The 21,531-nt window shown below is 42.2% G+C and overlaps 1 protein-coding gene across 2 annotated transcripts in view; it reads right to left on the minus strand.

Annotated features, from left to right (window-relative positions):
- Nell1 (neural EGFL like 1) overlaps positions 1–21,531 on the minus strand; it is an 867,181-nt gene that overhangs the window by 702,385 nt on the left and 143,265 nt on the right. For both annotated transcript variants that reach the window (XM_021166735.3, XM_085841704.1), the window contains exon 4: positions 19,415–19,585. In XM_021166735.3, coding sequence (XP_021022394.1) covers positions 19,415–19,585 — 171 coding nt within the window. The remainder of the gene's footprint in view (positions 1–19,414; positions 19,586–21,531) is intronic.

A 21,531-nucleotide genomic window follows, 5' to 3' on the forward strand; every position in this document is an offset into this window, starting at 1 on the left:
ACCTTATGCTTTCACCACTTAAAAGCACAGCCATCAAGCTTCAAAACAATGGTCCATAAAATAATGTGAGATGTTGATGAAACCATGCACAAAGGGTTAACCTCAGCTTCACAGGAAGCTCTGCCTGTGTACATCAGCTGCAGTTCTGAGAAACAGACTAGGGATCTCACAGTGCTAACATGTCTACCATACAAACAAGCCAAGTGACCCAAACTCCTTCTGCACTCTACAGGGAGGCACATATCCCTTACTCTCACCTATGATTGGTTTATGCTTGTGTCCCATCTATAAATTACCACCTTCACTCCTTCATGCCTGCCAGCAATCCCACCAACACAGAACACGTGTAAATTCAACTGCAGATCAGGGCACCATGGCTCACCATGTGCTGTGAATCAGGCCCAGAAAACACCAGAGGATGTATGTAAATCAACTGCTTCTTTGGGAAGAAGCCAATCCACCAAATGTCAAAACAGAAAGGCTGGGATCCATCCATCTCCACTTTTCCTTGTGCTTACACACAAGGAGCGGTATACACATCAAAATTTACAGCACATATTCACAAGCAGGTTCTCACTTGGCCCTCAACACAGCCCTGAACATGTAACTTAATCTACAGATAAGGAGGGTGCAACAAAGGAAAGCAGATTCAACCACTACAGCTATCTAGAAGGCAAGGAGCCTAGGCTAGATGCCAAGAATACAGACACCAGAAGCATCGCTTCCACTTATTCATCTATCCTAATATTTGTGAATAGCTCTAAGTAGCTCTGGTGTGACTACTCTATGAAAAGCACTAGTAAGTGCAAGCACAAGCTTTCTGCAGGCATACTGCCTACACAAGGACAGACACCATTCAAATGATCACAACACACCAAGGTGGCTCAGAGGACAAAGGTACCTGCCACCAAGTCTGACCACCTGAGGTAGGTTCCAGGCACCCAAATGCTGGAACAAGAGAACTGACTTCTATAAGTTGTTCTCTATCCTCTGCTTGTGCACTGTAGCATGTACACACACACACACACACACACACACACACACACACGATGATACATAGATAGATGAATTGTAGCTGATCAACATATAGCTGGATGAATGGATAGATGGATTGATGGATATGTAAAAATACTTGGGAGAAAATGAATTCCACATTATATAAAACACTAGAGACTGTGTTGAAAATTAAGGATAAACAGGAGTAAACTTGACACTTTAGAAACATCATGTGCAAGGATCCAGTGACCTAAGCAACTATGCTGCATCCAAAGAAGCAAAGAAACTTGGGACTCGAGGATGAAGAAGGGAAGCACATGATGAAACTGGAGAGGGGACCATGAGCCAGACTTCACATTCCTGTGTATGCTGTATAGGATGTCACTAGTGGGGCATTTCTGTCATGGAGGGAATGTGGTGATCCAGTTTGCAACATAAGGCCTTTATGCACCCATACAGCATTCATAAGTTTCCATCTGTGAAAACCACTCAGAATTCAGTGTGCTCACCTATATCTCTGATTAGCTCCTGCAGGCTCTAGTACATATCTAATTAGGTACCAATAAAAGAAGCAATAACGACTAATGTCCTCCTAAATGTGGGTCCTCCACTGCCCAACACATTATTTCATTGCCAGCAGTTTTTAATGAGACATAGCAATTACAAAGTCACCTCAAAAAATAGAGTTTATCACCTTGAAACAGAGAGTATCAAAATTTATGTTGGAAGGATATAAAACCACATATGTAACTGAGGAGAACGCTGTGAGCCACTCACTCCACATCCAAAGAAATAGCCAAACGGCTCATTTACAGTCAGTCATCATTGCAGATTAGGTCCCTGGCCATTACACATCCTCACTGAGCCACATGTAAGGGATACAAATCTCACAAGGTGACAGGCCACATCAATGGGATGGTAAAATTAGGACCCTCACTCTTCCAGTTCCAAGAAGAGAGGAGTCTTCAGACCTGAAGACAATGACACTCGGGCCACCTTGACCTATTGACCTGGAATAGATTGGTTTCTAGAAGGCTGGTTCTTAGTCCAACCCAGAGGTACTCTCCTTAGAAGGCAGATGCCTGTCTGAGTAGCACATTAAGCCTTTCTTCCATGGGTAAGGATTCTATCAATATAAGGCAACTCATCTCCCATGAGAAATGCTATCCTGCCACATGGAGAGATGCAAGGGTGATACATGGTGGCATAGGGAGGAAGATAGGAAAGGAGAGGAAGAGTAGGAGAAGTAGAAGAGGAAGAACCTAAGCCCTGAGGTACACTCCAGGGAAAGCCACTGCGCTCCCTTGAGTGGCTCCAGGTAGAGCATGTGATATAAACAAAGAACAAACTTCCTGAAATGGGCTCTGATTCTGGTCTGCTGCTGACTTTTTCTGAAGTGCTGAACAAACAACTTTCCCCAGGTCTCAAAAGTCCCCATCTATAAGATGCATGAGCATCTGTCTCACAGGGCTACAATGAGTCCCAAGTGAAGATGGCACCAACCTCCTAAGCAGTATGAAACATTCAACTCAGCTTGGAGCAACCAAGAGAAAAGTCCAAGTGCAACCAGAGTGGTATTAGGCCTCTGAGGCTAAAATATCAAAGGATTTGAGGAGCTTGAATTATGTGTTTCCAAGTCTTTCCTTGCTTCTCCCTCAGCCAACAATAGCATCTGACCTGGAAAGTGAATATTAGCAAGAGTGCGCCAAGTGCCTTAGCTAAGTGCCCAGAGCTGTTTACTTCCAATCAAATAAAATCCCATTCAGGGTAATACAGGCATTCTAAGTGTCTCCAAAAAAGCCTACTGATGGGGCCCCACTTGAAGCCTGCATGCACATGTGTGCGATTTACTGTCAGGAAAGTGATACACTCAAACTAATCTGCTGTAATGAGCAGGGATGCATCTTGACATCCTGGGGAAAACTCAAGAGACAGCAGCACATAGGCCCTTTAAGGAGAAGAGAAATTATTTCCACTCTAATTGCCAAGGCAAACACTGAGGTGAGAGCATCGCTATATGACCTTAAGTACAGCTGAACCCCTGATGGGAGAGACACTCACCAAGAAGTTTAAATGGCTGCAAAGGGCACACAAGTCAGCTGTCTTCAGAGTCAGTGCAGGGAAGTATTGCACAGACAACCTTCCCTTCCTAATTTCCTCATCCTCACATCTACCCTCAGCACACCCCCTAAAAGAAAAGCCGTTAAATACCAACAACCATGAATCTGTTCTCTGGCATCCAGCAGCTCCGACTGCTCATATTTATAACATTAGTTTAATTAAAGCTTTCAGGGAGATAAATTAATTTCTTGGTGTAGAAAATCAGTTCATTTTAATGACAACATCCGCACCTCTGGTATAACTGGAAAACAAATGCAGCAATCGAATTTTTTTTTCAATTAAAAAGTCCTCATGGAGCATGCAGTTTTATTCCTCGGTGCTCCTCTATCTAACAAGTTTGAGCACAAAAGAAATAGAGAAAACTAATACATAAATGTGTATTTCTCCAAGCAGAATCCCATCAGGTATATTCTCATTTGACTTTTAATTTTCCCATCTCTGCTTTTTCCTTTATATATATATATATCACAAGTAAAATTATAATGATAAAGATGCAAGCATCGACACTCTCTGTAAGAAAACATTTGTGTTTCCTATGGCCTGTTGCCCTCCCATGCCCCTTCTGCAGAACAACCTCTGTGACATTATAAGATATGTCAAGAGGCCATATATGAAGTCACTGAGATACAAGAGGAGCTGATTTTATCTCAATTCTAATACATGTTAGGCCTCGTGTACATAATAAAATCACTTCCTGTTGATCTGCTGGTAGCTCCAGCCAACAAACCATTAGTTAAAGGGAAGGCTATTGTGCTCGTTGTCTGCTTTACGTTGCACCTTTGGAAGCCCAGGAACACAGGCTGATGGAGGGAATGATGAAAGCACTCTTTCAGTTCATCCTTCCACCTCCTACCTCTCAATGCCACTGAGGCCACAGTTAACTAAAGACATATTTAAACCCATTGGGGTACAAGAGGAAATGAGGAAGGCTCCTGAACAGACAAAAATAGAGATGAGTCTGCCTCTGCTGTAGCTGAATATAGGGAAAGTTGAGCCTGGATCCCCCTAATAAGGTTGAAATGAATAAGCCACAGGATCCAGAGACAGGAGGATGGGGAGCCCAGTTGGAACAAGGCATTGGAGCCCGTATTATCTAGCATTCCCCAATAATTAAAAGGCCACCTGCCATCCTGCTAGAACTTTGAATGCATCCGATTGGCCTTCTAGCTCTCTAATTTATTATTCAAATCTTTGTAACTAGACAGAATCTAAGAGCTTTTTTTCCTTTCAGTATTCAGAGTATGTTATGTTATTTCAACAACACAACTATCTCAAAATCTGTGTACTATAGTATACTGCTATTCTTTTAGGTCAACACACTACTAAGACCTCCATGCCCAGACCAGTATTTACCTCCACATACAAGGCTGTCCAGTGTCTCAGCATCCCTCAGAATCTAAACTGCATGGTTAGCAGCTACTTCAACAAAGTGAGAGACAACTAGTTTGAAAGAGCAAGCATATAAAGGAAGTGAATTCTGGTCTTTGCACCTACAAGTAAACATTACAGGACTACAGAGCCCCTGTTGGTCCACTAAGAAGTGTCCTACTCAAGAGAGTGTGGAGTTGTGGAACTCTCCAAGGTCCTGAAAGGGATATGAAATGTAAAATGTAAAATACCCATCTGGGTAAAACAGAATCAAAGCTGTCCAGACCAAAGCTGAAAGTGGAGTTAAAAGTTATATCATTTTAACTCCCCACTATATATTTAGAAGGTGAATCCCAGGAAATGAAGATTTGGCTCAGTAAGAGTACTTCCTCCTCTTCCAGAGGACACGAGTTCAATTCCCAGAACTCAGCACTCACATGTCAGGAAACTCACTCCAACTTCAAGGCATCTGGCACTCTCTTCTGGCTTTTGTGGGTACCCACACACATGTAGCATTCACATAGATGGATAGGTAGATAGATAGATAGATAGATAGATAGATAGATAGATAGATAATCTTAAAAGAAAAATAAAAGCAAAATGAAGCTGAAGCCCAGAGACAATAACTTGCTGGAGTCACATGATTTAGTCATTTGTTTCAAGTCAATTCAGTCCAGCATATTTTCTGGCTACCATGCCAGATTTTGAGGGCAGAACATTGTTTTCCTTGTCCATGGAGTCTTTAGAAGACCCAGAAAACTGTAACAGATGATTTTACATCTCTCATAAAAACCATAGTTTTGACTTCTGTTGGGAGGGGTAAAGTCTTCCCCACTTAATAATGGAGGAAAAAAGAGAAACTATACCACATGCTCAGAATCCTTCAAGGACAAGCAATGGCGCCCTCACCCTGCGGATCTCCTACCCTGCTTTGCCTCAGTCAAACATTTTAACAGTGATGCTGCTATTATAAAATCAGGCATCACCATGCTGTATTAAGACTGGAAATGCAAGGGGAAGTCCTGGAGAACCATGCCTGGAAGCTGTCAATCTATAGGAACTCTGGGGACTTGACTGGCCTCAAGCCTGATGCTGTACCATGAATCTAGAACATAAGCCAATGTTGCCAGAGAACTGCAAATCTGACAGAATGGAGCTTGTTCCAGCATCATACTCTAAAGTCATTTCCATACCACAAGATGTAATGACTGCAGCTTGAAGTATTCTGCTTTAACTCGCACCCTCCAGCTACATTTCCACAACTCTGTGGTAAAAGAGTCACAGTGGCTTCTATTTTACAAACACAAGCACAGTTCCTGGCCAATGAAAGAATGAGAAAACTAAGCCTTAATTGTCTCTCACACGACTACACAACTGCATGAAATCACATTTTACAAATGGCAAAACCAAAATGCGAGTTTAAGAATTCATTTCAGCCTGCATTAAATCGCAGATCTCATGTCTGGAATACGAAACATGAAAGACTGCTCTTCCTTAACCTTCCTTCCTCTTCCACATTTCTGTCTCTGCCTCTCCCTATAGGCTTTCTCTCAGTTACACACATTCTACCCTTAGCAGACTATGATTGGCTTTGTGATCTCTGAAGCATAAACAGTGCTTCATGTCCCACTCACACGTGGCCGACAGCTCACACTGCAGCCGGGGAGGCTGTAGAAACCACCATGCATTTCACCTGGGATAGCAACAGAGGCTATTGCACATCCCCTCCGGAGTTCTTCTGCCTGAACCTGATTATCTGTACCAGAAAGGCAACAGTCCATCATGATGTCTTGTGGCATCTCTAAAACTACGAGACAGGGTTGTTCTTTATATCTGAGCATGGGATATCCTATCTTTCCAACTTGCTTGTGATTCTTCATGTGCTGTCTTAGTTGAAATGAGACATATGCCAGCTACCTGGTTTTATTTTAATGAGTTTTGCTAATGAGATGTGGTATGCAGTTCTGCTTCCTGTGTGAAGAATATAATAAGCAGGGAACCCAGAGCTAGTTAGCTTGGGAGTCATGACTGCTTTCTGGGAACTGCTGGCCTTTTCTAGTCACCTATTCATGGCCTCATCATACTGCAGCAGTGTTTGTATAAAACTCATGAAGCTCATCACACAAATGGCTTCACTATCTAAAGGAATGTGAGGTATTTAGAGAGACTTCAGCAGTTCTGTGGAAGATGCCATATCAACACATTTTATTATGAAAAAAAACATCTACATGTATAAACAGTTGCTTCTATCTTTAAAAGTACTGAAAATATTCTATAGGAACCTTGAGTTACTAGCTTTTTCTATGATTTGTAGTGAGCTTAGCTTCCAATTCTATGTATTTTACAAAATCAGCCGGATGGATGCAAAGGGTGGATGTGCTCTGTGTAAATAAGTGAGTGTTACAATGAGAATCTACTATCCTTTTCATCTAGGTTGTGAGCATAGAGTGGCTGGAAAGGTCTCTCAGCAGTTAAGAACACTGGATATATTCTAGAGGATCAGGTTCTAATCCCCAACACCCATACAGAGACTCACAATCATCTGTTACTCCAGTCCTACAGAATTCAACACCCTCTTCTGGCCTCTGCAGGCACCAAATGCACACACAAGACATATGTGCATACAAGCACAAGTAAATAAGTGAAAATAAATAAAATAGAACAGAATCACTGAGTTAACTTTCTGTGACAACAAGTTGCAGCTCTCTCTCTCTCTCTCTCTCTCTCTCTCTCTCTCTGTCTCTGTCTCTCTCTCTCACTCTGTGTGTGTGTGTGTGTGTGTGTGTGTGTGTGTGTGTGTGTGTGTACATGTACCTGCATGGGCCAAACATGTGTTTTTGAAAGTTTGGAAATCCAGATCTTCATGCCTGGTCAAGCTTAATGACCTGAATTCAGGCCTCAAGATCCTCCTAGTGGAAAGAGAGAACAGACTCTAACAAATTGTCCTCTGATGTTTATGCGCACACTGTGGCACACATAAAACACACACACATGCACATGAGCACATGCACATAAATAAATAAATAAATAAATAAATAAATAGCAACAATTTTTTAAAATAAAGAATGAAGAGCTGTGTTGGACTATTATCAATTGTCCTTTAGAAATGATCCTTTTAACCACATAGGGAGAAAAGGTGTAGACCAGAAGTAGAAACGTTTGCACATTTTAAAATGCACTGGTCAGTTTCCCAGAGAATACACAGTTCAATGGAAAGCTCTGTGGTGCCCGTCCCCTCACTGCCAGCAAGCTCAGTGCCACTGACCATCCGTCAAAGGCCGATACAACAGAACTGACCTGCGCTGGTTAGGTTTTGTCAACTTGATACAAGCTTATGTCATCAGGGAGGGAGAAAACTTCAAATAAGAAAAACATGCCTCCACCAGATTGGTCTGTAGGCAAGTGACTTGATTAATGACTGTCGTGGAAAGGCCCAACTCACTGTGGGTAGTTCCACCCCTGAACATGTAGTCCTGGGTTCTATATGGAAACAGGCTGAGCAAGTCATGGAGAACAAGCCAGTAAGCAGCATCCCTCCATGGCCTCTATTTCAGCTCCTATTCCCAGGTTCCCACCTTGAGTCCCTGCCCTGACTTCCCTTCTTGATGGACTACAAACTGGAAAATGAAATAAGTCCCTTCCTCCCCAAGTTGATTTTGACCATGGTGTTTAATACAGCAACAGAAAGGAACCTAGAACACGACCATTTTCAGTTCTCTCCAATGATCAGCTTCTGCTTCTACTTGATGAGCTAACAGAAAATTAAAAGTCACCTAATAGAAGAAAGAAAATGGCTAATGGGGAAGATCAACAGCCATATATCTGAATCCTCATGTCAGTGCCCTTTGAGTCTTGGGCCTGAGCTACCACATGAGCTAGGAATGCCTCAACCCCAGCCTGGTCAGCAACTATTTTTATCAGCACATATTAAGACATAATGATGGATTTCACTGTGACACTCATACATGGACATAATGTGTCTAGAACCTGCCACTGCCTTGTCTCAACCCACTTCCACTCTTGCTGACACCCCTTCTCTTCAAAACCTAGTCCCATCCTTCCATTTTACCCCCTCATCATCTGTTTGTGTGACCCAGTAAGTTTTATTAGGGTTGCTGATGTTAGTGGGTAAGAGGTTATTCACAGGATCATGAGAAACCAGTCCTACACTATTGAAGAAAATATCTTCCCTAACCCGGCACCCATTAGCCTCCAAGGACACCTAGGGAGGGGTGTGGCTTCACAAGTCCATTTACCATTACCTCCTCCATTTACCAACCATTATCTGCTTTGAAGTTTTTGGGAAACTATGAACATAAAAGGCTGCCAGGAAAAAATAACAATCTGAATCAGTGGAGCTATCCAGCCTAGCCAGGCAATGAACTCCTCCTCTGCTTTCTCACTCCAGGGCTCCAGATACACTATCTGGAGCTGCTAAGCAGGCCCAGCTGAACAGCCAAAGCAAGTGAAAAAGTGTGAGTTTCAGTAGTCGGCAGAGTGTTGTCTACTGACTAAAATAGCAGCTGCTTTCCTTGTGACAATTTGTGCAATTAGCTCCATTTCTCAATTCTAACCTTTAAAAAAAAAAAGTAGAAAATCTTTCCAGGCTAAAAATGTTCAGAATAATGCAATTGCCTGAGAAATTGTTCCATCTTTTGGAGAAAAGGAATTATTTTAGTATTTAGTTAGCAGACAAAGCAACAGGGTTCTTTATGTCATTTCACATAGGCTTACTGTTAACTGACCCTTCCTCCTCTTCCTGCCCAGGCCAGTTTTCACCCCCGCCCTTTCCACATTCACACCCCTGTGTTCCTTAATGTCTCTTCTTTCTCATGACAACCCTTCCAGTGTGCTCACCTCTAGAACCTCCTGGTTTGGGTTTTAGGAGCCTGGATTATTTCATGTAAGATATTTTCCAGCCCCACTCATTTTTTCTGACAGTTTCATAATTTTATTTTTCTCCAAAGATGAATACAATCTCATTGTGTATAAGTGCCACATTGTAATTATGCATCCATCAAGTTGACGGACATCTAGGCTGATTCTGTTTCCTTGCTATTGTGAATAGAGCATCAGTAACATGGAAATGTAAGTATTCCTGTGGTAGGATGCTACATCCTTTGGGAATGTCTAAGGCTGATACATCTGGATCATATGGCAGCTCATGGGAAATGCCCCACACTGATTTTCATAATGACTATACTAGTAACACTCCTAGTGACAGTGGGTAAGGAGTCCTTTCCCCATGTCCCTACCAACATTCCCTGTCATTTGTTTTCTCAGTGCTTACCATCCTGGCAGACATGAGATAGAATTATCAATGCAGTTTCAATTTGCATATAACTAATGGATAAAAATGTTAGACATTTTAAAAAAAAAATGGCCATTTGTATTTCATTTGATAACTGCCTGTTCATTCCATTGGCCTAGTCACTGATGTTTGGTGTTTAATTTTTGTAGTTTGTTACATGGATACTGCATTAGTTATTTTCTGTTGCTGTGACTAAAAGGCCAAACACACCCTGAGAAGCATGGACTTGGGCTTTTGGTCTCAGACACCTAGGTTTCCATACTAGCAAAGAAGGCATAGAAGCCAGGGTGGGAAGCCAGGAAATTGCATCTCAGTTGCACACTAAAAGTAGAGCCAGGCTACAAAGTCTCCACCCCACCACTGACTTGCTTCCTCCAGCAAGGCTCTGCCTCCCAACGGTTCCATAAGCTCCCCCAAACAGTGCCATCAACTCTGGACCCAGTGCTCACGTACATGAGCCTATCATGGGCATTTCGCATTCAAAGCACCAGACACTAAGCTTTTGACTGACATATAACCAAGATTCTCCCCTATTCTGTAGGCTTGCTTTTGTTTCAGATGGTTCTCTCACCTTCTACAGCATCTCTGCCCTGGGAAGACTCTCTGGTACTGTGACTTTGTCTTAACAAAGATGCAAAGTTAGCACACTATGAAGGTAACTTGGAGAGATGGTATGACTAAAGTTTGGAGGGATTGTTTCTAGCTCAAGGTTTTGTTTCTATGCTTATATGACTGAAACTAAGCCATCTACCTTCTCTGAGCTTTTCTTTTTTTTTTTATTTTCGAATCTATGATTCCAATAAAGCAGTCACTAAATGCTATCTTAAGGACTACTTAGCCTAGCCCATTACCTAGACAGTAGTAGAAGTTTGATAACACAGTTCTATTCCCCAACACAAGTGAAACAGAGTCTATTCATTAGATTCTATATCTTTTCTGATCCTCCAAAGTCATCAATGTGAACATCTAAAAGGAAAATACTAGAAAGGAGCAAACTCCTGCCCCAAGCAAGGCTCTTGACTTTCCTTGTGTTATAAATCCAGTGGTAGCCCTCACCACTACAGGGCTTAGCAGTCACAACAGACTCAGCCAGACCTCAGAAGACACTCAAAGACAGATCTCAGCAGTCACAGCAGACACTCACAGTCAGACCTCAGCAGTCGCAGCAGACACTCACAGTCAAGCTTCAGCAGACCCTTGCAGACAGACCTCAGCAGTCACAGCATATGCTCACAGTCAGACCTTAGCAGTCACAGCAGACACTCACAGTCACACCTGGGTGCCATTACAGCAGCATCACTAACACAATCTTTGGTTCGCTCATTTTAAAAACTTACAGTAAATGGCCAATCAAAGTCAGCACTCAGTCAGCTTTATCTCTATCTAACCAGCAGGACTCCAGTGAGTGACAGATTAGGAGAAAAAAACGAGACAGGATAAGAAAAATAAAAAACTATAGATGTTCTCAAGGTAGAATGGAAGGCACAATTGGAAGGGTAGAAATAAGTCTCTTGACATTCACTCTCTACAGAAACAACTAGGTGTAGACTAGCACCTTGGTACAAGTGTCAGAGCCAAGGTCACTCTAGGGCCACCTTGTACCTACTAATGAGAATAGTCCTGTTTTGCACACTATATACCACTCTGTCTCCCATCTTCTCCTTTTCTTCCTCTTCCTCTTCCTCTTCTTCCTCCTCCTTCCCAGGGCTGCACATCTAGTGCTTACTTTTCTAAGCTCTGATTTCTCATAGGCTTCCATCACCTTTGACACATACCCCTCTGCTTAGCCAGTGGTTCTAGAACACCAGCTCATGCACCAAGGTTAAGTGTCCCATACAAAGCCAATAGGAAGAGCTTCCTGAAATATATATGCAGTAAGATATCTATCATCAATAAGTTATGAACGAAAGCGTGTCACTTGTGACAATGGGACTAGAAGTAGAAACTATGATGTCAAGTGTAATAATCCAGCCATAGTAGAACAAATAGCTCACATTCTCGCTCATTTGTGGAAGCTCAAAGCAGAATAAGAGGATGGAATCATGATCCCTAGAGGCTACGGATCAAGGGCTAACAGATAACACAACGATAGGAGGAATTGGTTCTAAAGTCCTACAGCTAAGTGGGTTAACTTTTGTCTGCAACAGTTTTTATCTCAAAATAATCCAAAGGCTCTCAAACACATAGAAATGATAAATGTATGAGGAGAGAAAAGCAAATTCCCCAGATTTCATCATAGCACACTGTACACTGCGCATTGAATTATCACGTGATTCTCTTAAAGGTGTACAAACATTAAGTGTCAGCCAAAAAAAAAAAAAAAAGCATCTTCAGGTTCATACTCAGCAAGTCAGATCTGGGCCTGCCTGCCTCTATTTTACTAAGTTCCTCGGGTAACATTATACATCGTTCTGGAACCAATGGAAAACTGTAGATTTTTCCTCTATAAGAATCACAATATATCTTTCCTTTCTAGGCTTGTTACGCACCAACTTATTTAAAAGTTTTATTTTTGTTTAGGGCCCTTGACTTACTAATTGAAAATAGCTTCATTTGTTTCTCTCCTGTGCTGGCTAGTCTTCTGTCAACATAACACAAGCTAATCTTATCTGGAAAAAAAGGAAATCTCATTTGAGAAAATGCATCTATCAAACTGACTTGTAGGCAAGTCTGTGGGGACATTTTCTTGATTAATAATTGATTCACACCAAGATATTTTATATGATTTGTGACTATTGTGAAGGTTGTTGTTTCCCTAATTTCTTTCTCAGCCTGTTTATCCTTTGTTTAGAGGAAGGCCACTGATTTCTTTGAATTAATCTTATATCCAGCCACTTTGCTGAAGTTGTTTATCAGGTTTTGGAGTTCTCTGGTGAGATTTTTGGGGTCACTTAAGTATACTATCATATCATCTGCAAATATTGATATTTTGACTCTTCCCTTTCCGATTTGTATCCACTTGACTCCTTTTCTGTTCTAATTGCCCAGGCTAGTATATAGAGTACAATTATGAATATGTAGAGAAAGAATGGGCAGCCTTGCCTAGTCCCTGATTTTAGTGGGATTGCTCCAAGTTTCTCTCCATTTAGTTTGATGTTAGGTACTGGTTTACTGTATATTGATTTTACTATGTTTGGGTATGGGCCTTGAATTTCTGGTCTTTCCAAAACTTTTATGATGAACCAGTGTTGGATTTTTGTCAAATGTTTGGTCAGCATCTAATGAGATGAGCATATGGTTTTTTTCCTTTGAGTTTGTTTATATAGTGGATTACATTGATGGATTTCTGTATATTGAACCATCCCTGCATCCTTGGGATGAAGCCTACTTGATTATGACGAGTGATCCTTTTAATGTGTTCTTGGATTCAGTTTGCGAGAATTTTATTGAGAATTTTTACATTGATATTCATAAGGGAAAAATAGTCACAAAATATATAAAATATCTTGGTGTAAATCTAACTAAGCAAGTGAAAGATCTGTATAATAAGAACTTCAAGTCTGTGAAGAAAGAAATCGAAGAAGATCTCAGAAGATGGAAAGATCTCCCATGCTCACAGATTAGCAGGATTAATATAGCAAAAATGGCCATCTTGCCAAAAGCTATCTAGCTATTCAATGAAATCACCATCAAAATTTCAACTCAATTCTTCATAGATTTAGAAAGAGCAATTTCCAAATTCATCTGAAATAACAAAAAGCCCAGGATAGTGAAAACTAGTCACAACAATAAAAGAAATTCTGGAGGAACCACCATCCCTGACCTCAAGCTGAGGTTTTTATCACAGAGCAATTGTGATTAAAAACTGCATGGTATTGGAACAGTGACAGGCAGGTAGATCAGTGGAATAGAATTGAAGACCCAGAAATGAACCCACACTCCTATGGTCAATTGATCTTTGACAAAGGAGCTAAAACTAAAAAGTGGGAAAAAAGATAGCATTTTCAACAAATGGTGCTGGCTCAACTAGTACTTAGCATGTAGAAGAAGGCAAATTGACCCATTCTTATCTCCTTGTACAAAGCTCAAGTCCAAGTGGATCAAAGAACTCCACATAAAACCAGAGACACTGAAACTTATAGAGGAGAAAGTGGGGAAGAGCCTCAAAGATATGGGCACATGGGGAAATTTTCTGAACAGAATACCAATGGCTTGTGATGTAAGATCAAGAATCAACAAGTGGGACCTCATAAAATTGCAAAGCTTCTGTAAGGCAAAGGACACTGTCAAGAAGACAAAAAGACCATCAACAGATTGGGAAAAGATCTTCACCAATTCTATATTTGATAGAGGGCTAATATCCAAGATATACAAAGAACTCAAGAAGTTAAAGTCCAGAGAAACAAATAACCCTACTAAAACTGGGGTACAGAGCTAAACAAAGAATTCTCAACTGAGGAATACTGAATGGCTGAGAAGCACCTAAAAAATGTTCAACATCCTTAGTCATCAGGGAAATGCAAATCAAAACAACCCTGAGATTCCACCTCACACCAGTCAGAATGGCTAAGATCAGAAACTCAGGTGACAGCAGATGCTGGCAAGGATGTGGAGAAAGAAGAACACTACTCCATTGCTGTTGGGGTTGCAAGCTGGTACAACCACTCTAGAAATCAGTTTGGCAGTTCCTTAGAAAATTATACATAGTACTACCTGAGGACCAAGCTATATTATTCCTAGGCATATACCCAGAAGATGTTCCAACTTGTAATAAGAACACATACTCCACTATGTTCATAGCAGCCTTATTTATAATAGTCAGAATCTGGAATGAACCCAGATGTTCCTCAACAGAGGAATGGATACAGAAAATGTGATACATTTACACAATGGAGTACTACTCAGCTATTAAAAACAATGAATTTATGAAATCCATAGGCAAATGGATGGATCTGGAGTATATCATCCTGAGTAAGGTAACCCAGCCACAAAAGAACACACATGATATGTACTCACTGATAAGTGGATATTATCCCAGAAGCCCAAAAGTTCAGAATACCTAAGGTACAATTCATAAACTACATGAAACTCAAGAAGAAGGAAGACCATAGTGTGGATACTTCTCTCCATCTTAGAAGGGGGGAACAAAACACCCCATGGAAGGAGTTACAGAGACAAAGTGTGTAGTAGAGACTGAAGAAATGACTATCTAGAGACTGACTCACCTGGGGATCCATCCCATTTACAATCACCAAACCCAGACACTGTTGTGGATGCCAACAAGTGCTTGCTGACAGGAGCATGATATAGCTCTCTCCTGAGAGGCTCTGCCAGTGCCTGACAAATACAGAGGTGGATGCTCACAGCCATCCATTAGACTGAGGATAGGATCCCTAATAGAGGAGCTAGAGAAAGGACCTAAGGAGCTGAAGGGGTTTGCAGCCCCATAAGAGGAACAACAATATGAACTAGTCAGTATCCCCAGAGCTCCCAGGGACTAAACCACCAACCAAAGAACACACATGGTGGGATTCATGGCTCCAGCTGCATATGCAGCAGAGGATGGCCTCGTCAGACATCAATGGGAGGAGAGGCCCTTTGTATTATGAAGGCTGTATGCCCCAGTGTGGGGGAATGCCAGGGCCAGGAAGCAGGAGTAGGTGGGTTGATGAGCAGGGGGAGGGAGGAGGATATTTTTCAGAGGGGAAACCAGGAAAGGGTTTATGAAGGTACAATTCATAAACTACATGAAACTCAAGAAGAAGGAAGACCATAGTGTGGATACTTCTCTCCATCTTAGAAGGGGGGAACAAAACACCCATGGAAGGAGTTACAGAGACAAAGTGTGTAGTAGAGACTGAAGAAATGACCATCTAGAGACTGACTCACCTGGGGATCCATCCCATTTACAATCACCAAACCCAGACACTGTTGTGGGGCTGCAACATTTGAAATGTAAACAAAGAAAGTATGCAATAAAAAATTGATGTGGAAGGGCTCAGCCCACTGTGGACTGCCATCTTTAAACAGGGGACCTATGCTGCATAAGAAAGGTGGCTGAGTAGGGGTCTGAGAGCAACAAGCAGTCCCTCCATAGTCTCCACTTGGGCTCTGCCTCTAGATTCATGACTTGAGCTCCTGCCCTGGCTTCCCTTGATGATGGCCTGTTGTATGAAAATGTAAAGCCAATAAACCCTTTCCTCCTGAAGCTCCTTCTGGTCATGGTGTTTATCACAGCAGCAAACTGTAACATCCTCTAAGATCTTACTTGTCAACCATAATCAAAAGAGTGAAAAATATCAATGGAAAAAAAGAAAAAACGAGGCCACACCCAAAGCTACAGGACAGCATTCATGTCCTCTTTTCACTCTTCTGATAGAAGATGGGAATGGTCTGATGGCAAGGACAAAGACGCCATAGGTGTGTGATATAACTAACACCAACAAAGGCAGATGTGGGCTGAGTCCTGAAGGTCTAAGAGATTTTCTCAGAACATCTTCTATTTCCATACATGAGCATGTGCAGCCATATGGTGCTTCAAGACAGTATAAACTGACAAACGAGTGGCGACAGAGTGTCATCCCTCTGCAGACATCACCAAGTAAGCTTACACAAAGGTTACATCATTTCCTGGGGACCCACCAAAGGAGACCACCATGTTGTCTGCTATTTGCCCTTGGCTAAAATATTATTTGTGCAGTGCACACTTAGAATTACTAACTATATGTGAGTATGATTAGTCCCAGTACAAGAAGATGAAACTGAGAGGCCCAGAAAGTAAGCTGCTTAAACTGATGCAACCAGCAAGTGACCGAGGAAAAGGAGGTGAATATCAAACAGGAACCAAAGAATTGAGGGTGAGACACTAACTTATCAAACATACTCTATTCTCTTTCTCTTCTCCAAAGTGAACAATGTCAGAAGATGGTAATGTATTAAGAATAAACATGTAGAGAAACATATGGCAAGAATAAGGCAAGAATCTTGGAAATTTCTTGAAAATTGCCAATGGAGTCAAAAAGCATGTAGTCCCTCCACAGTCCCATGTAGGAAGCACCTGATTGGTCAGCAGATCATGGAGAAATGAGGCTTCCTAATCTGATACTTTAGTCCTATGGAACTGAAGGATATAATGAGCTCTTAAAGGTAGACATGAACAGGGCAGCTAAGGGTTGGTTTCATTCAGGCTGTGCAGCTCAGGACTGACTGGTAAAGAACTTATGGTTCTTGCCAGACATTGACAGTAGATCCACTGGAAGCATCAATAACTCAAATGTCTGGAAAGCATCTTAAATAAGTCATCTATAAACAGATCAAGTCTCATTCATATATGGCAGGCCTGTGTGGATCCTGACACACTTTCCTGTCCTCCAGTCTTTAACTGCAGTGTAGCAGTGAATTGGTAAGTACACTGCAGCATCGTCTCATCAGACTGACACTCTGCTGCAGAGTGTCCTTGGAGCACTGTCTCTATGGGCGTGAGAAGAGAGGCAAGCTACCCCCACCATGTTTGTCCTGTACTCTGGCCCCAGAGAACACGCCTCATGGCTGGACTGTCATTTTAATTTTGACAGCATCATTGTTGAGGCTAATAGTGCATGGGCACAGCTTAGAGTTCAAAATAAAACTCTATTGTTAGCCTCAGGTCACTAATCTGAAAAAATTTGCAGTGGGTTGGAAAATCAAAGCATTGGCCACCATTATCCAACTGTCCTTCCACAAATGATGCCGTAGAGACCAATGGTCCCTTCCTCTCCTCAGCTCTCAGTGAGTCTGCCTGCAGAGACAGACATGTGGGACATTGCTTCTTCCTCAGCAGCACAGCCAACAACCTCCTATGAGTTTCCACCTATTCAGGGAACACTAGCACCCACTGTTAAGTTAATGGGCCCCTCTTCTACAGAGCATGGAGTCCTCTGTCATGAAAGACTCAGAATACCTCTTTAAGAAGTCTCTGTTTTCTGTATCCATTCCTCTGTTGAGGGGCATCAGGGTTCTTTCCAGCTTCTGGCTATTATAAATAAGGCTGCTATGAACGTAGTGGAGCATGTGTCCTTGCTATCTGTTGAAGCATTTTTGTGGTATATGCCCAGGAGTGGTAATAGCTGGGCCCTCAGGTAGTACTGTGTCCAATTTTCTGAGGAGCCTCCAGACTGATTCCCAGAGCGGTTGTACCAGCTTGAAGTCCCACCAGCAATGGAGGAGTGTTCCTCTTTCTCCACATCCTCACCAGCATCTGTTGTCACCTGAGTTTTTAATCTTAGCCATTCTGACTGGTGTGAGGTTGAATCTCAGGTTTGATTTGCATTTCCCTGATGACTAAGGAATGGACTACTACTCAGCTATTAAAAATAATGAAATTCTTAGGCAAATGGATAGAACTATAAAATATCATCCTGAATGAGGTAACCCAATTGCAAAAGAACACACACGGCATGTACTCATTGATAAGTGGATATTAGCCCAAAAGCTCAGAATACCCAAGATACAATTCACAGACCACATGAAGCTCAAGAATAAGAAAGACAAAATGTGGGTGCTTCAGTTATTCTTAGAAGGGGGAACAAAATATTCATGGGAGCAAATATGGAGACCAAAAGTGGAACAGAGACTGAAGAAAAGGCCATCCAGAGACTGTCCCATCTGGGGATCCATCCCCAAAATACAAACCCAGTCATTAAACCCAGACACTATTGCAGATGCCAAAAAGTGCTAGTTGACTGGAGCCTGATATAGCTGTCTACTGAGAGGCTCTGCCAGAGCCTGATAAATACAGAGGCAGATGCTCGAAGCCAACCATTGGACTGAGCATGGGGTCCCCAATGGAAGAGTTAGAGAAAGGACTGAAGGAGCTGAAGGGGTTTGCAACATCATAGGAAGAACAACAATATCAACCAACTGGACACCCCCCCCCCAGAGCTCCCGGGGACTGAACCACCAACCAAAGAGTACACATGGAGTGACCCATGGCTCCAGCCACATATGTAGCAGAGGATGGCCTTGTCTGGCATTAATAAGAGGAGAGGCACTTGGGTTCAATGCCCCAGTGTAGAGGAAGGACAGGGCAGGGACTGGGTGGGTGGGTGGATGGGTGGGTGGGTGGGAGAACACCCTCATAGAAACAAGGGGAGGGGAGAAGGGATGGGGAGTTTTTGGAGGGGAAACTGAGAAAAGGGATAACATTTGAAATAAAAATAAAGAAAATACACACTTTAAAAAAAAGGAAGTCATTTAAGTTAAGCAAAGCTACGCTTAATGGAATAAAATAGACTCACCTACCTCAGCAGCAAAGCTTCTCAGACTCATCCTAACATGAATAACTGGCTTATTCACTTCCAAGTGGAACGAACTCAACAATCTATCACAGTTAACTGTGGTCACAGCTCCATGGAACTTCAGCCAGTGCTGAGAGCTCACTGAGGGGCAGTTAATAGTCCCTGATCTGTAATCAACCTTTGTTACATTTGTTCCTAATCACAGGATACAGTTTTATCTTAATGAACTGTTTTCTTATCGCATTACAGTTGGTCATTTCAGCATGCCTAATGGCCCATTCAGTAGGTTAAATGACAATTAAGGTCCCTGGTTTTGGTGCAGGGGGGGATTAACATTTTCCCCCTTCCCCATACAGAGTGAGATTTGAAGGGCAGAGTCACTGAAGGTCAAAGCCAAACATACCTATTGCAGTCGACATGGAGTAGGAGGTGAGAGGCACTCACGGACAGCGCAACCTTGTGCCACTGTCCATCGGCCATGCGGTAGGGAAGGGCCTCAGTCCTGGGCTTGCCGCCATGGATGTAATGATAGCGTATCTCTTCTCTTGGGCCACTGCTCTCCAGTTCAAAATAGCTGCATGTAAAGGAACAAAGACTTTAGTCTTGGGCATCATGGTGTTCATTAGCCCCACATCCTCATTACTAGGTTTCTTAGAAACTAAAATTACCTAAACACAGTACGCAAAGCCATGACCTGAACTCAAGTGTGTGGTATAGAGCCCACCCCACCTATGGTCTGAAAGCCCTTCTAAAAACACCTTGAGCTTCTGACATGGAGATCAATTTGATCCACAATGAGGGAAAACCCACTAGCTAATTAGCTTGGAGTTGTGCTTCCTAAATACTTAAAAGTACAGTTCAGTGCCCTCTCTCTATTGACTGGAGGGCTTTATTGATATTTATTTTTAGAACTGCCATTTAAACTTTTTCCAGAATTAATGAGAAATGGGTTGGGCATCTGGGATTAAAGTCAATACAAGAATAAAGAGATAAGTCTGTTTCTGTTCTTCCCACCGAGGGTGGGGCGGATACTTTCACCAGATAGGTGACCCATCAGACGATGAGGCAGGGAGTGATTAAAGCCATTCACGCCTGAGTCAACATTTACAATTATCACAGTGTAAAGTACATAACTGGAGTTCTTTCTGCCAAGGTTGTCCTCATGTTTTTCAGCCATATTGTGGTCCAAAGTGCTAGGGCTGGGACTTCCATGGGTTCCTGGGAATTTGTCTCCTATAACTTCCAGAAGTTATCATCACTGTCATTGACATGTGCCTGACCTCACTGCCAACTGTGCATTTGCATGTTACGTGCATGTTGTAATTTGCCTCCCATCATAGCCTAAAGTACTTGCACTGCCATTCCCTCTTAAAGGCTGAAGAACTGAGGCTATGACTGATAGTATAAAGTGCTTGCCTGCCATGTGTGAAGCCCTGGGTTCATTCCCCAGCACTGCACAAGCCAGATGTTGCTGTACACAACATGTAATTCTATCACTAGAGGATCAGAAAGTCTCCTGGTCATTCTTGAAAATATATAGTGAGTTTGAGGCTAGCCTGGGATACATGAGATCTATCAGGAAAGAAGAGATTGAAAAGAAGAGGAGAGGAGAGGGAAGAAGAGGGGAGGGGAGGAGAGAAGATAAGAAGAGAAAGAAAAGGAAGGGAGAGAAAGGGAGGGGAGGAAAGAGGAGGAGAAGGAAGCAGTAAAGAAAAAAGTGTGTGGAGAAAAACTGAGACTTAAGGATTATAAACATACCCTTGTGCCTTTTAAAGGCAGGTCATTGGCATTTCTTAGCCACCTGAAAATGCTCTTAAGTAGTACTGGGCATAAACTCAGCTATCACTCACCCCCCAGAAATGCATACAGCTCTAGAGACATCATCTAGACAGGGTGGCACTGTGATCCTTATAGCTGGAAGGAGCTACAGTTTTCCTATAATCCACTGAGCTGAGATAACCCAAGATTGACTATATTAAATCTGAAATGCAAATTTCATCACTGATGAGGACTAGATGGAGCTATGATGAAAACCAGACTCTTTGGCCATGACCCAAACCATGTCAGAGAACAAATGAGCACTTCCTGCTCATCTCACGAAGATCATTCCCACAGGAAGCACAGACTGAAGACCACCTCGCAACCACCTTGTCTCCAGCAGCACAAGGGATCATCCCCAAGAGATTATTCCTACCACAGAAACCAAATTCTATGCCCAAGGTCATGCTAATTAGGTATAATTAGTAGAGTATATATTTTCAAAAAGAAGATATTCCTTAATATTTGTTGTTTTTTAATTTCTTCAAAGCTTCAAACATGTTCTAGAAGAATAAAACTGAAGAACCTAATTCAAGACACTATAGGTAATCCGTCATTCATCCGCTCATTAACTCAATGTGTCTTTAGTGAGCACAGAGGGAGGAGATAAACATGATCTGAAGTATAGATCCCTCCATCAAGATGCTCTGAGACTAGTAAAGAGTGCGCTGAAACATGTTCCTTGACATCATAAACTAGAAT

This window comes from Mus caroli, unplaced genomic scaffold (assembly GCF_978045245.1).
Source record: "Mus caroli unplaced genomic scaffold, Mus_caroli_1 scaffold_8, whole genome shotgun sequence".
NCBI lineage: Eukaryota > Metazoa > Chordata > Mammalia > Rodentia > Muridae > Mus > Mus caroli.